We start from the raw sequence: 15,712 nt of genomic DNA on the forward strand, positions 1-15,712 counted from the left end.
ATCCGTGCCCAGGCCAGGCGGGCCCCAGGACAGCCCTGGTGAGAGTGAAGAGGCAGAGAAGGGCTGGGGGACAGCGGTCCCTAAGGCTGTCACAGAGGTGGCCATGGCCCCTCACCCCCTCCAGGACACCCCAGTTCTAGCTCCAGCCTCTGGGGGTGGGGTCAGACGCTGCCCCCCCCCCCCCAGAGCCCGTGGCCAGTGCAGTAGAACACCCAAGGCTGGGGCTCTGCTGGCCTGGCTGTGCAGGGGTGCTGCCCGGCAGATGAGGGCCCGAGAGCCCTTGGCTGGCCTCCTGGTGGGAAGGGCCCCAAGCCCAAGCCAGACCCTTCCCCACTGTCCCTTCTCCTCACACGCCCGCTGGGGGCTGGCGCAGTGGATGTGAGGACACGTGGCTGAGTCACAGGGGCAGGAAAAACCTGTGTGGGGCCACCCCCACGGACCCCTCGGCCTCGGGAACTCAGCTCTGCCCCCCTGAAGCCAACACACGAGACCCCCCACTGGGACTCGAGGCTGCAACCGGCCCCGCAGTCACCCCAGTGTTCACTCCGCAGATGTGGACTAGAGGAGGGGGGTTCCCCTACGCCCCGGAACACTCCTCAGCGCGAGGAGAGATGGACATGCCCCTTGCGGTGTAGACGGAGCTGGGAGGGCTGCCCGGGTGAGGCGTCAGGAGTCGGGCAGAGACAAGCGGCAGGTGTGGGCGGAGCAGGATGGGACCCACTGGGCCTCGTGTGGGTCTGGAACGAGCCCTGATGCTCAGACTCAAACCTTGGTGCTGTGGAGGGGGGAAGGGGGGGACAATGGCCAGGGCGGGGGAGGCCTTGTGAGGACACTTTTCTCTTGGGGACATTGAACCCAGGTGGAAGGGGACATTAGTCCCGCAGAGGGGGGCACTGGCCCTGTGGGGACAATGGTCTTGAGGGGATACTGTTTCTCTGGGGGACACTGGCCCCGGGAGGGAGTTTCTATGGGGACACTAGTCTCATGGTGGGGGGGGGAACTGGCCCCGTGGGGTGAGGGGGCAGCAGGAACTTTAAAGGCATCTGAAATGACGCCACCAAGGCCCCGCGGTTCAGCGGCTAACAAGAACAGAGTTGCAGCTTCCTGGCTTCTGCTTCAGCTAGCCCCAACTGGGGGGAACCCTGAGCCCCCCTGGGAGGTGACGGCCTGAGCTCAGCCCCCCAGCATGGTCTCGCTCCCCGCAGCCTGCTCAGCCCCAGCCTGCTTGGACGCGACACCCCTGGGACAGTGGGGGTCCCCAGCCACATTCCCCGGGGCCTCAGGGGAACAGCCTCGGGGGACCCCAGAGCTGACATCTGGAGGGGTCCCAGATCCTTGGTCAGAAATACTACGTCCCTTCTCTTGTTAAATGGCACCAGGAGGCAGAGAAAGGTGCCCGTGAGGTTGGGGAGAGAGCAATGAGCCCACACTGGTGGGGGGGGCATTGACATCCCCTCCCCGAGACCCCCGGAGGCCTCCTTCCCTCCCTCCCCTGCCCTTCACCCCCAGAGCTAACCCCGCAGGATGGATGTTGCTCTCCAGGAAACAGGCTGGGGTCCCCAGGGCCACCCCCCAGCTCAGGCTCAGCCAGGGGGTCCCCACCCTTCCACCCATCGGGGGAACAGGAACCCGGCTGGAGGGCGGGCGCCGGGCCAGTTGCTAGCTGGCTGTAGGCACCCCCTGATGCCAAGGCTCCAGCCCAGGCCAGGCCGGGTGGGGAGCAAGTCCATGCCAAGGGCCCCGTGAAGCAGGTGGCTGCTGAACTCGGGGGCAAGGGGCGCAGGGGCCCTCCTGAGTCAGCCCTGAGGTCCAAGGAGGGTGTGGCAAGGGTCTGAGGACCCCACGGGGCGCCCATGAAGCTCTGGAAGGGTCTGAGGGGAGGTGAGAGGCCAGGCCCAGAGGGGGTGACTGCCACCACCCACCCCCAGCTGGGCTGTGCCGGGTGGTCGTGATCCGGATCCGGCTTCTTACACACCTGCTGGGAGCTGGCGGCCGGCCCAGCTCGCTCTACCGGAAAGAACCAAGTGGAGACATAGTAAGATGGGGGACTGGGGGCCACTCAAGTATGCCCCGCTCACTTCACTGGATCGTCCAGAGGCGGCCACGCCAAGGGGAGCCCCTCCCTGCCCCCTGTACCCGCAGTCCTGAGTCAGTCCCTCTTGGCAAACCCCAGCGGTAGATGAGAACTGGGACTTCCCCGACTTTTAGGTCCGAGGGAAAGGACCGATTTTCCAGATGGAGACACGAGGCCGTGGTGGGGGGGGCTGGGACCCCCCCAGGGGCGGCTGCCAGGCACCTCACAGCTCGTCCAGGGCGGGGCTCTCAGGCCGCCGCAGCAGGGTCAGCAGGTCCAGCGCTGACACGCCGGGCACGTGGCCGGCACAGATGAGTAGTAGGCGGACCAGACGCTGGGCCAGTGCATCTCGGAGGGCTTCCGTCTGTGGGGGGAGAACGGAGGGTCGCGGGGGGCCCTGCACCAGGCAGACACGGTCCCTCGGGTTCCTGCCCCAGTAGCCGAGACTGAGAGATCGGGGGTGACGGGGCAGAGGCCATAGAACAGCCACCAAGGTCCCAGGGCACAGCTCGATAGCAAAGCGTCCCCCCCTCGCGTCTGCAGCTGTGAGGCTCTGGGCTTGACCCCTGGCACCATCCACACGTGCTGAGCTCGTCCCAGGGTCTGCTCGCGGGGACCCGCTGCCTGCACCCCAAACCAGCGCAAGCCACATCTCGGCTCCAGCTGTGGAACAGCAGAGGAAACGTGTCCCTCGGGCGGGGCTGGCCCACGGGTGCTGGGATCGGGTCCGGCTCACGGCAGGGGGCGGCGCCCCCATTGCCCAGGCTCTGCCCCTCACTATCCCCGGGGCTGGGTCTGGCCTCCCTGGTCATCCCATCTCCAGCTCAGCACTCAGCAGTCAGGGCGAGTCTCACAGCCACTGCCGTGCTGCTTCTTCAGGAACAGCCCGACTCCTGCCACAGAGGCCTCAGCCGCAAAGGCAGCCCCAGTGAGCCCGCTGCCCAGTGCCCTCCCCAGCCACCAGCCCCTGGTTCTCACAGGACCACTTGGGGTAGGCCCGGGCCAGAGGCCTGCACCCAGGAGCTGGTGTGGGCCGCCACCTCATGGCCACGTGAGGAACTGCACCAGCCATCACAAAATAAAATACATGTACTCAGACACGTATTTACACATATAAACATAAAGATACACATGCACACACATACACATATGTTTACACATAAACACACACAAACATGCACACAAATACGTAAACACACACAAAAACATGCATACATGCACACCCATACACTCATATACACATAAGTACACACAAACACATGCACACACATACACATATATTTACACATAAACACACACAGAGACACACACGCACACACTATACATATATACATAAACACACACGAACACACGCACACATACACACATATTTACACATAAACAGAGACACACATGCATACAAATACATATACACAAACACACGCGCACACACACATACACATAACCATACACATATATACATACACACACTCACAAACACACACTTACACTTACATATTAACACACACAAACGCATGCACACACATGCACACACACATATAGACACTGTCCTCCCGTTGTTCATCAAGTTGCTTGAGCGGGCACCAGTTACGTCTCCATCGTGAGACTTGTTGTTACTGTGTTTGGCATATCGAATACGTCACGAGGAGCTTGCCAGGCTCTGCTGTGCGGGCAAGATACTCTCGGTAGCACATTAAACACACATATACACATACATATACACACGCACACACGTACACACATGCGCGCGCACACACACACACACAAGACACACACACACACACACCCTGCTTACTGGATGGCTGGTGACTCCAGGCATCAGGTCTGGGGGGGCCAGCCCAGGGACAGCATGTTAGACCCCAAGTGTGAAGTCAGGGCGGTCCTGGCGGCTGGGCATGAGAACGCCTGGGGCCCGGAAAGGGAAGGGAAAGCCTCCCTGGCCGGGGTGTGACTTAGCGTCCCTTCAACCTGGGGCCAGGTCCCACAGCTGCAGGACACCCCAGAGGTGGCGCCGCCCAGGGTGCAGCCCAGCAGGCCAGGGGCACGGAGATGCCCTGGCGAGTGGCAGACCAGGGGCCGCCTCGCCTCATCCCCATCCCTCAGTGACACACACCCAAGGACCTACGAGGAAGACTCAGGGGTGGGCAGAAGGAATGTGAAGACCCCTTTTGCCCCTCAGGAAAAAAAAGGCAGAGTGACCAGTGCCGGCGCTGGACCTGGGCAGACACCGGGATCCAGACGCCGCCGCTGGCCCCCCAACCCCCCCTCCCCCCCGCCGTGCGTGGCACCCGCCTCACCTCCATGTCACAGAAGAGCAGGGGGCTCTGGTAGGTGCGAGCCAGCCTCTCCACCGTGCTCCGGTGCGTGCTGCAGCGGTCCTCCTGGCTGGCTGCAAAGGGGCGTGCCAGTGTCCACCACTGCGCTGGCCACACCCCTGGGGCTGTCTTTTTTTTCCTTTTTGGATTTTGGGTCACACCTGGTGATGCTCAGGAGTCACTCCTGGCTCTGTGCTCAGGAGTTACTCCTGGCAGTGCTCAGGGGACCATAAGGGACGCAGGGCATTGAATCTCGGTCAGCCCCAGGCAAGGCAAACACCCTCCCTGCTGGACTAGAGCTCTGGCCCCTGGGGACTTGTCTTCTTGTCAGTGGGGCGATGATCCCTTCATCCCATTTTTCAGGGTGGGGCATGGGAGGGTGACACAGAATAGGGACCCTCATGGAGAGGAGAAGGGGGGCCCAGACACACCCCAGTCCCAGGGGGCTCGCCAGGCAGGTGAAGGAAAGGAAAAGGCTTTGGGGGAGCTGAGTCCAGACCCATCCGGGCTCTGGATTCAGCAGGACGCTTGTCACAGGCCCTGGGCAGGTCACTAGGCGATGACCAGCTGAGGGCCGCATCTACGCATCTACTTGAGTGTAAAACAGGTAACACCACTGGCGCCTCAGAGGCTTGACCCAGTGAAGGCTGAGGCCAGGGAAACTCAGAGCTGCAGCGCAGACTCTGCACACAAACCCGATTCCACCCCGGGGTAGCTCTTGAGCACTGCAGGATTTGCTCCTCCCCCCACCCAAAAAAGGACGGAAACAAAGTGCTCAGGGCACTGTCCGGCTCGAGGGGAGCTGGACGGGGTCAGGCACTGGTCGCGCTTGATGGAGCCTCAGCCCACGAGACCCGGGACTGGGCGCCACAGCTGAGGGGCTGGCAGCCCCCCAAATGCAAGGCGCCTTTCTTGGGGTCCACACCAGACTCCGAGGCTGCCAGGGGACCACCAGGCAGGTCTCGTCAATGATCTCAGGAGAGCGGGTCTCTTCAGATTTCTTCCGGAAGGGGCAATCCCAGTGCCCCGGGCCCGCGGGCGGAGGGCACTTACCACCGGTGACCAGGAAGAGAACCTTCCCCAGGAAGAAGGTGGCGTCCACGTGCTGCAGGGAACGCTCTACTTTGTGCAGGCTGGCGGCAGGCCGAGAAGAGAAGCCAGAGCGTGAGCGGATGCGGGGACAGCAGCGGCCCCTCCTCACGCCAGATCAGGGCACAGGAAACTGCCCAGGAGTCTTTTGTGTTTGTTGCTGTGGTTGTTGCTGTTTTGCGTCTCACCTGCAGTGTTCGGGGCTTATTCCCAGCCCTGCGCTCAGGGGATCGTCTGGGGTGCCAGGGACTGAACCCGGGTTGGCAGCGTGCAAAGCGAATGCCGTACCCACTGTACTATCTCTCCGGCCCCCAACCAAAGCCTTCCTTTCCCAGGCGGGCACCAGAAGCAGCTGTGTCCTCCCGCAAGAGGGCAGGAACCCAGACCAAGCCTCAGAGGAGAGCACAAAGCCCCTCAGCGATGCCCCTGCAGCCTCCTCACAGCTCCCCTGCCCACCCTGGGGGAGGTCACAGCCCAGCCCACCCCAGCCAGGTCCCCCGGAGCCCCACAGCTGCCCAGCCCCCTGCTCTCACCTGAACTTGTTGTGAAGGTTGATCAAAAACGCGATCAGGTCAATCCGAGGCCGGTTCACATCGGAGGGCAGCGGGAGAGAGTTTGCCAAGTGGCTGAAAGGGCAGAAAAACGGCAGGAATAAAGACAAGGTGTGCCCACCCCTGGGAGCACCTCACACAGGGCAGAGGCCAGTGGTCGGCTGATGGGGTGCAAGAACTGCAGGGCGCCCCTGTTCTCCAAGTACTCCTGACTCTTTCCTCCGGGCAGCAGGGAGCTGGGGATCCGGATGTCCCAGGGCTGGCCAGCGAGAGGGACTGGCTGGTGAATGGGGTCAGCCTCACGCCTGCTGGGCATGCGCTCTTCCCCTCGAGCTCATCTCCCCCGTCCATGTGGGGGCTATTATAAAGCCCTCTCTCTCGGGGCTGGAGTGATAGCACAGCAGGGAGGGCGTTTGCCTTGCACGTGGCCGACCCGGGTTCGATTCCCAGCATCCCATAGGGTCCCCTGAGCACCGCCAGGAGTAATTCCTGAGTACAGAGCCAGGAGGAACCCCTGAGCATCGCCGGGTGTGACCCAAAAAGCAATAAATAAATAAACAAATAAATTTAAAAAAATAATAAAAAGTCCACTCTCAGAGCATCACCAACGATCAGAAGTCAGAGGACTGGTCCTGAGGCGGTTGATTCTGGGGTCCTTGGAGGTGGCAGGGCAGGGATGAGCCAAGAGCCCAGTGAACATGAGACTTTCTCCTCGAGCCAAGCACTAGGGGGATGACGACCGCGGCCGGGAGGGATGGGGGTGGGGGGTGACACCAAAGATGGGGCGCTGGCCAGTGAGAATGCAAAGAGGGTCTGAGCTGAGCCCCAAGAGCTGCGGGGTTTCGGGGGATGATTCCAAGGGGCAGGACCCACGTCGGCGCCTCGGGCACCGAGGAGTGAGTGATGAGGAGCCCGCGTCCCCGCCACTCACATCTTCAGCTCGGAGGCGCAGACCTGCCGGAGCATCGCGTCGGCCAGCTGCTGCAGAAGCGCATCCTCGGTGCTCACCAGCTGCTCGGACAGAAAGCGGGCGGCTGGGGACCCCGGCGGCCCCCCGCCAGGCACGGGCCGCGCGCTCCAGGCTCGGGTCCCCGTTCGCACAAGACCTCCTCCCCGCCCCCAGTCCCTCTCCAGGGCAGCCTGCGCTTTCTGGGCTGCGGGGGTCCCTGCAGCCGAGGCCCCCCGAAACCCATCAGAGCGCCGAACTCAGCCGGCCCGCGCGCCGTTTCGGGCCCAGCCAATCAGGAAGAGCCGGCCGCGCAGCTATTGGTGGGGGCGTCCGTCCGTCTCGCAAGGCGGCTGCACCGATTGGTTCAGAGCGCGGCCCTCCCGCCCACCCACAACCCACCCTGCCGGAAGAGCGAGCCCCGGAGCCCCTCGGAGAGGGCGGCGGCCGGCGGCGGGGCCGCAGGAGAGGTCAGGCGGCCGCGGAAACGGGGTGCTGCCCCTACCAAGATGGTGGCCGTGTTCAGGGTGGGCAGCTTGTCCAGCGGCCGCAGCACCGACATCGCAGTCGCGGGCCAGACCGTTTCTTCGGGGGTGCGCGCCGGACTTTCAAAAGCCCCTGAGCCCCGCCCCGAAGCGCACGTGACCCTAGGGGCGGGGCTTATCGGGAGGGGCGGGGCCATTAAAGGAACCGCAGCTCCTTTTTCAGAAGGGGGCGTGGCCGCGCGGGCCTTAGGTGCTCAGTGGGACCATCCTTTTAGGGCACAGCTTGGGAGAGAGAAGGCGTCAGGGGATTCAGTGTGTATTTTTGTTGGTTTATGCTCACTCGCTCTCCTGTGGCTTCCTCCTTCCAAACCTTACCTCCCACGTCTCCACCTTGGTTAATTGGGTGGGGACCAAGGCTTGTGGTGATGGAGACTGCGCCCTCAGGCCTTGGCACAGGCCAGGCTCCTGCTCCAGCCCCTGAGCCACGTCCCCACCCCTCTCCCAGCTTGATTCCACCTTTGCGGTTGTTCCTGTAAAGCCCTGGGAGCAGGCAGGGGAGATGGCGCTGAGGATGGAGCACTTGCTTTGCACCTGGGAGCACGGAGATTGAGCCCTGAGCCCCACATCATGGGGCCTCCCCTCTTAGAAAGAAATGCTCAGGTTTCTTTCTTTCTTTCCTTCTTCTTTCTTTCTTTCTTTCTTTCATTTATTTATTTGCTTTTTGGGTCACACCCAGCGATGCTCAGGGGTTACTCCTGGCTCTGCACTCAGAAATTACTCCTGGCGATGCTCGGGGACCATATATGAGTCGCTGGGAATATCGAACCCGGGTCAGCCGCGTGCAAGGCAAATGCCCTATCCGCTGTGCTACCTGAGCCCCAAGCTCAGGTTTTCTTTTTTATATCCCACACCCAATCTCAAAGCAAGTCTGTGGGTTCTGTAGTTTCACTAAGGTGGTCCAAGGAGCAACAGGGCTTTCTTGACTGTCGGGAAAACAGAACAACCCAGGAACAGTCCCAGACAGTCGCCAAACAGACAGAAACAGTAAGCTCATTTGTTTTGGGGGCAAAATCTCAGATGTTGTGCAGTTTTGGACAAAATGGGAAGACGAGACTGTAGAGAAAATAGAAGCTGAAAGGGGAGCCTGGCTGTTGGGGGGCTCCACTTCATTTGGGACGGCTAAGGAAGGGCCCACTGACAAGGTCCCTGTTCGGGTCCGAGGTTGATAATCTCCCCTCTCCGAACCACACAAAGAGTCCAGCCAGTAATGCAAAACACAAGCGGAGTTTATTCAAGCCAGCTAGCTGGGGGTCAAGCTCTCAGGCACGCAGGCCAGAGCAAGACCCCGAGCAAGGGAGATGCTTCAATTTTTATAGTCAGTGTGTGCGGGCTGGAGCGATAGCACAGCGGTAGGGCGTTTGCCTTGCACACAGCCAGCCCGGCTGAGCCGGGTTCGATTCCTCCACCCCTCTCGGAGAGCCCAGCAAGCTACCAAGAGTACCTCACCTGCACGGCAAAGCCTGGCAAGCTACCCGTGACATATTCGATATGCCAAACACAGTAACAAGTCTCAAAATGGAGACGTTACTGGGCCCGCTCGAGGAAATCGGTGAACAACAGGAGGACAGTGTGTGTCATAGCCCATGCTTACAGACAGGTCATCTTATCCTGGTAATTTCCCTGCGGTTGTTCCCTCCTCCCTTGCTCTCATCAGGGTGGTTTCTGGGAACCAGGGCCGAGCTATCAGCCCAGGGGGAAGAAGCAGAATTCTGAGAACCAAGGCTGAGCTGTCAGCCCAGATGTCCTCCTTTTGCGGATGGCTGGGGGCAGGGGAGAGAGCACAACCCTGAGAAAGCCAAACTGTTGAGAACCTCAGTCCATCCAGAAAAAGAACGTGTGGGACAGGGAAATGCAACAAGAGGCATGAGCAGGGACTTCAGGAATGGAGTTCATCACGGAGCCTGTCAGATCCCGCTCCGTACCCAAAAGTCCCCTTGGAGCAGAAACCAGAACGTAGCCGAGAGTGAGCCACGTGACTGCGGGAAGCACATTCCCATCCGAGGGAACCTCCACTGAAGGCAGGACTTAGAATTTCTAGGGAACTGGAGGGGAGAGAGGGAATAGAGACCCCCCCAGGGCCAGAATGTGGAGCTCCGAGACCCCAGAGCTTGCAGCGAACGAGGGGTGGGCTTGGATCTGGACGCGAACAGAAGCCGGGTGGGGGTAGCCCTGGGAGAGGGGCCCAGCTTGGTGGTGGCGGTCGGGATGGGGAGATGTCAATTCTGAATATAAACTGGTGGGGATATGGGAGCTCAGGACTCACTCCCTGCTCATCCTCGGCAGGGACTCGTGGCATTTCCGGGACAGACCTGGCGCCCCCTCCCATGACCATGGAGGAGTCGGGACGTTCATGGTCCGACACGGAGACCCTGATCCATGCGTGGGAGCAGACGGTGAGAACCCGGAGTCTTCCTGTGCCCGCTGGACCCAGACACTGCATGTCCTGCTTTGTAAATGCTTCCCAGGTGCTGGCCTGGTGGGGCTTAGGTTTCTTACTACCTGGGGTGTGGAGGGGCCCCTAAAAGTCAGTGGAGACAAAGTCCAGCAGGCCTGGGGATGGACCAAGAGGGGCAGGTAGGAAGAAGATATTCTGGGGGCCACAGCAGCCTCCCCAAGAAGGGGGAGGTCTGAGCAGATATTTGGAAGGTGAGGCCATAGGAGGGCCCAGTGGGAATTGCCAGGGGGCACACGAACACAGGACACGAGTAAAGGCTACACAAGAGGGACCAGAGCGAGAGTTACAGGGCGTTTGCTTTGCACAGGGCCGACCCGGGTTCAATCCCCAGCATCCCATATGGTCCCCGTGCACCGCCAGGAGTAATTCCTGAGTGCAGAGCCGGGAGTAACCCCTGAGCATCACCAGGTGTGACCAAAAAAAGATTTAAAAAAATAAAATAAAAAGGCTGCCCAAGAGCAGACCGGGCGGGGGCAGAGGATGGTGCCCACAGGACCCCCAGGACCCCCGGTGAGGCCACACAACACCACGCTGGGCGGGCGGCCGAGCTGAGGCCTGGTATTGGGGGGAGTCCCTGCCAATTACGGGAGTGAGGCCTGTACAGGCCAGCTGGCTTCACCACTTTCTGGCTTCGTGACCTTGGAGGGTAAAACTCCATAAGGCCCTGAAATCAGCATCCGGTGCTAGGATGCAGGTGCTGCCCCGGGCTGATGGGTGCAGACCATGTCTCTGTCTTTTTTTTTTCTTTTTGGGTCACACCTGGTGATACACAGGGGTTCCTCCTGGCTCTGGACTCAAGAGTTACTCCTGGCGGTGCTCAGGGGACCATACGGGATGCTGGGAATCAAACCCAGGTTGGCTGCGTGCAAGGCAAATGCCCTCCCCGCTGTGCTATCACTCCAGCCCCCCTCAGTCTCTGTCTTGTTCCTTTCCTCAAACAACCCTCTGTCCCCTTTGGTTCCCCCGGTCACTGCCTCTGTCCACACCTACTTGCCTGGGACTGTAAGCTCTCGCTACCCTCCAAAGGCAAATGCGCCACCCCTCAGCCGCACCCCTGCCAAGCGTCCTCCAGGCCCCCCTCCCCGAATTTGCACCCTCGCCGTCATCTCTGTACCACACGGATCTAGAATGAAGGCTGGTTGCCATGGCAACGGAGGATAAAGCCCTGGCTCTGCCAGTCCTTCTGATTGGCTGAGCCAGGTTCCACCTCCTGCCATCCTGGGAGTGGGCCCCCCCCCCCCCAAGCCAGGGTCTCCGATGGGCAGGGAGAGGTTCCAGGGTGTGGAGCCGGGCCCACGACAGTCCCCTCCCGGCCTGGCCAGAGCCCTTCTCTCCCGGGGGGGCTTGGCCTCCCCCTCCTCCCTTCGCCTCCAGCACCCAGGGCGGCTGCGGACGGCAGAGACGCTAGGGGCGGCTGCGACGACTGGATCCACCGGCCAGCGCTGAGCTGCCCGGGCCCGGGCACTGTGCTCAGCTCAGAAGCAGCACACCAGGCATCTGCAGGGCTCCAGGTAGGTCTGCGGGCCGGGGGATGGCGGGCAGGGGTGCAGGGGCACCCGGTGGCTGGGGCCTGGGAGGCAGCAGAGGGGCTCGGCGGCCTGGAACAGGACTGGAACATTTCCCTGAGGCCCCAGGCCCCCTCCCAACCTGCCCCATCATGCTTCTGTTCGCTGGGAGCCCTGAAGCCCAGAGAGGGTGCGGTGTAGCCCAAGGTCACACAGGAGGACGGTGTTTGGCTTCAGCCAGGCCAAGGGCCTGACAAGCCTGGACATGTTGCGTGGTCTCGAGCTGGCTTGGGGAGCCTGGCGCTTTGCTCAGGACAGGATTGATTGGGGTCCCTGAACCCCAAAAAGCACAGGCACACAGCAGGGCCGGGTCCCAAGTGCTGGCTCTTGTGTCCGAAATACAGAAACAGGAATCTCGGCGGGAACACGGTTCATCCAGGCCGATCTAGGCTGGCGTCCTGCGTGGGGTGAGGGGAGTCCGTCTCCTCTGTCCCCCCCCAATCCAGAGCTCTCTGTAACTTGCCAGAAAGGCAGAGACTAGGGGACCCCCAGCCCTGAGTCCAGACCAAGGTCCTCTCTTCCCATCACCAACCCCGGATGGGGGCCCCGGAGACAGTGGGGGTTCAGACCAGGTGTGGGAGGGCCGGAGGGACACAGGACAGGAAGTGGCATCTCCCCCTCCCCTGGGGTCCCAGCCATCTGCAAGACCCACCTGTGCGGTGGGGGCAGAGGGAGCTGGGGCCCGGGGACATACCAGGGAAGCCTCCGGTGCCCCGAGTCAGCCCCTTCCCCCTCCCCAAAATGACCGCAGCCTCTGGTGACTGGACTGTTTCCCGGGATTGTCCTGACAGTGGCCATCAAGCCCCCGAGGCCACTTGGGGACCTTCTCCCAAACCTCCTTTTCCTCCCTTATGAAACGTGGCCATTGACTTAAGGCCAGCGAAGACGTTCTCACGGTCTCAGCCAGAAAAATTGGAGGTCCACACTTCCCCGCCTACAGGTCAGGTGGCCCCTGTTCCCACTCAGGTCTCTCCCTCAGAATAGCCAGGAGGCCCAGAGAGGTCAGGCCACTTTCCCGAGGACACACAGGCTGAGCATGAGTTCTCCAGAAGCTCCTTCTTCTTCCTCGGGGGGTTGGAGCAGAGGGGCTCCCTCTGGGTCTGCCGAGGAGCCGGGACGGAGGGGGGGTGTCTCGGTTAGGACCCCCCCACCTCCTGGGCCTCAGTGTTCCTGTAAAGGGATGTTTCGTGAACCGGGAGGTGGGGGGTGGTCCTGCACCCCTCGGGCAGGTGGGAGGGACAGGGCCCCTGCGTGACTCCCAGCTCCGTCCCCCCAGCCCAGGCCGCTGTCACGATGCCACACTTCCTGGACTGGTTCGTGCCCCTCTACCTGGTCATCTCCGTCCTCATCCTGGTGGGCTTCGGCGCCTGCATCTACTACTTCGAGCCCGGCCTGCAGGAGGCGCACAAGTGGCGCATGCAGCGCCCCCTGGTGGACCGAGACCTCCGCAAGACGCTCATGGTCCGGGACAACCTGGCCTTTGGGGGTGCCGAGGCCTGAGCGGACCCCCTCCATGCCCAGCCAGCCTGGCCGTCCAGAGGAAAGAGACTCGGGCTCCCGCACGCCGCCCCTCTGCGTCCTGGGCGGCCCCCAGCTGAAGTCCCCGGGTGCCACCGAAGCTGGAAGCAAATTCGGGGTCCCTGGGTGCCTGGAAGGATCGCTTTCTGCCTCAAGCCTGCTGCGCACCCCATGCCAGTCCTCCCCAGCTCTGGGGATGCTCCTCACTGGCCCCAGTGCCTTTGAACCGCCTGCATTCGCTCCCTCACCTTGCCTCAGCCTGTCCTGAGCCTCCAGGCTTCCGGGATATGCTGGACCACAGACACACACACACACACACACACACACACACACACACGCACCCACGCACGCACACACGCACATGCACACACATGCACACACGCACATGCACACACGTGCACACACACACACACCACAAGCTCTCCTTGCAGCCTGGGCCCAGGAAAGGTTCACACAGAGCTCATGTCAGTGTGACCCGGCCCATCCCGCCCTCTGGGACTGGCTGAGTGCCAAGGGGCCCACCCACGTAGGGGGAGGGGAGTGTGGGTGAGAAAGAGGAGGGGGATGGAGGGCCCCCCCGACAGGGTTGGGGAGCTCTGCGGGCAGCGTGGGGGGCTGCCTGCCGTTGTCCCCTCCAGGCGTGTCCACCCTATGTCCCCGGCCCCCCGACTGGGGAGGCCATGCTGCCTGCCTGCTTCCCACTGAGTTGGCTGCCGTAATAAAGCTTGCCCTGGTCTCTCCCGCTGCTGGTCTCTGCCCTCCCTGTCCAGCTCTGTCCTCTCACTGGCTCCTCTCAGGTGCCACAGACCCGTGGCCCGTGGCTCTGTGGGGGGAGTGTGGGACAGAGGCAAGTAAGTCTTATGTGGGACAGCAGGAGGTACTTTTCTTTCACTTGGGGGGTCCACATCTGGTGGTACTCCATGCTCAGTGCTCAGGGTCCTGGCTGTGACTGGGGGGGCCATGTGGTCACAGGAGAGGAGACAGACCCCCGATGTGAAGCCTGTGCTCTAGCCTCGTCAGCCTGCTCCCCCGCCCACGGGGGCACCTGAAGCAACCGTCTTTGTTGGGGGGCAGCCCACCTCGCCCCCAATTTGTGTCTTTTCAGAACAGCGCGTCTTTGGGGTGGGAATAACTACTATCGACAGCTTCCCCCCCCACCCCAGGAACAAGCCAAATGGACAGACAGATGAATGGAGAGACAGACGGATGGGTGAGGGGCCAAGGGGCCTAGCTCAGCTCAGCAGGTCAGGGGGAACTCAGGCTGCATCTAGCCGAAAGCCAGGTCTGCTGTGATCAACATGGCATACATTTTTTTGGGGGGGTGTCGCAGACTGCAAATGGATTGCTCACAGCTCTAAGTCAGGCCGTCTCCAAAACTCCTCCAAATGCAGCCTCTGGCCGAGCTGGGCAGCTGTGCACGAGACCTCATGGCTATGGGGTCCAGGCTTCCTCTTAAGAGCCCCCCTGTCCTGGGAAGCAGCAGGAACCGACTCCCCAGGGCCTTCTCCCGGCCTTCTCCCAGGCCTGCGACATCAGTGCTGACCCATGCCTGGTCTTTGTGGACGGATCCATGTTTTTCAAGCTGAAGGAGCCACAGTCCTGCTGGGCAGCTCGGAGCCAAGGCCGCCGAGCCCTGCTGGGCTCCAGGACTGCCTCAGTCTCCCCCGCCGCCACAGGGCAGGGGACTTGAACCTGTTTACTCCTGTGGGGGGACAGAAGGGGTCGACGGGGTCTTCGTGAAAGACATTTTCTGGTTTTAAATATCAAAGTGGGTTGGAGCCATAGCACAGTGGGTTGGGCACTTGCCTTGCACACAGACAACCCGGGTTCAACCCCTGGCATCCCATATGGTCTCCTGAGCACCGCCAGGAGTGAGCCCTGAGCACCGCAGGGTGTGGTCCAAAAGCCTTAGATAAATATATCTTTTTAAAAGTCCCCACAGGATAGGGCTAGAGTGATAGCACAGTGGGTAGGGTGTTTACGTTGCACACAGCCAACCCGGGTTCGATTCCCAGCATCCCACAGGGTCCCCCAAGCACCACCAGGAGTCATTCCTGAGTGCAGAGCCAGGAGGAACCCCTGAGCATTGCCGGGTGTGATCCAAAAAAAGCCAAAAAAAGATTTTTTTTAAAAAGTCCCCACAGTAACGTTAAGATTTGGCCTACATGGCAGAGCTTGGGAAGAGGCCAGCGGTCATCGAGAGAGGTTTGCCCTCCGCCAGCGGGCTCTGCTGGGAGCAAGCTCAGGGATCACTCCTGGCAGTCCCGGGGACCATGTGGGATGCCAGTATTGAGCCTGGGTCAGCTGTGTATAAGGCAAGAGCCTGGCCTGCCGCCGTCTCTCAAGGCCCCAACGTGGTTTTCCTCTACAGGGAAGCAGAGCCGGCAAAGTCAACTCTGTCCTGGGGGGCCAGGGAGGCCCAACCCGGGGGTCAGTCAGGGCCTAGGTTGTGCCGAGATGCGCTGTACTTTTTTTTTTTCTTTTTGGGTCACACCCGGCGATCAGGGGTTACTCCTGGCTCTACACTCAGGAATTACTCCTGGCGGTGCTCAGGGGACCATATGGGATGCTGGGAATCGAACCCGGGTCGGTGTGTAAAGCAAACACCCTACCCGCTGTGCTATTGCTTCAGCCCTGATGCGCTGTCCTATTAC

The 15,712-nt window shown here is 61.4% G+C and overlaps 2 protein-coding genes across 2 annotated transcripts; one reads left to right on the top strand and one right to left on the bottom strand.

Moving 5' to 3' along the window:
* Positions 1-2,297: 2,297 nt before the first annotated feature.
* CENPM (centromere protein M) lies at positions 2,298-7,608 on the bottom strand. Its single transcript, XM_056137500.1, has 6 exons — positions 7,481-7,608; positions 6,961-7,040; positions 6,012-6,104; positions 5,443-5,522; positions 4,372-4,463; positions 2,298-2,438 (listed from the first exon to the last, which is right to left on the bottom strand). The coding sequence occupies exons 1-6, from the start codon at positions 7,535-7,537 to the stop codon at positions 2,298-2,300; spliced, it is 543 nt and encodes a 180-aa protein (XP_055993475.1). The 5' UTR covers positions 7,538-7,608.
* A 3,615-nt stretch (positions 7,609-11,223) lies between these two features.
* On the top strand, positions 11,224-13,074 carry SMIM45 (small integral membrane protein 45). The gene is made up of 2 exons (XM_056137540.1): positions 11,224-11,486; positions 12,817-13,074. The coding sequence occupies exon 2, from the start codon at positions 12,834-12,836 to the stop codon at positions 13,038-13,040; it is 207 nt and encodes a 68-aa protein (XP_055993515.1). The 5' UTR covers positions 11,224-11,486; positions 12,817-12,833; the 3' UTR covers positions 13,041-13,074.
* The last annotated feature ends 2,638 nt before the right edge of the window (positions 13,075-15,712 follow it).

This window comes from Sorex fumeus, unplaced genomic scaffold (genome assembly GCF_029834395.1).
Source record: "Sorex fumeus unplaced genomic scaffold, SorFum_2.1 ptg000125l, whole genome shotgun sequence".
NCBI lineage: Eukaryota > Metazoa > Chordata > Mammalia > Eulipotyphla > Soricidae > Sorex > Sorex fumeus.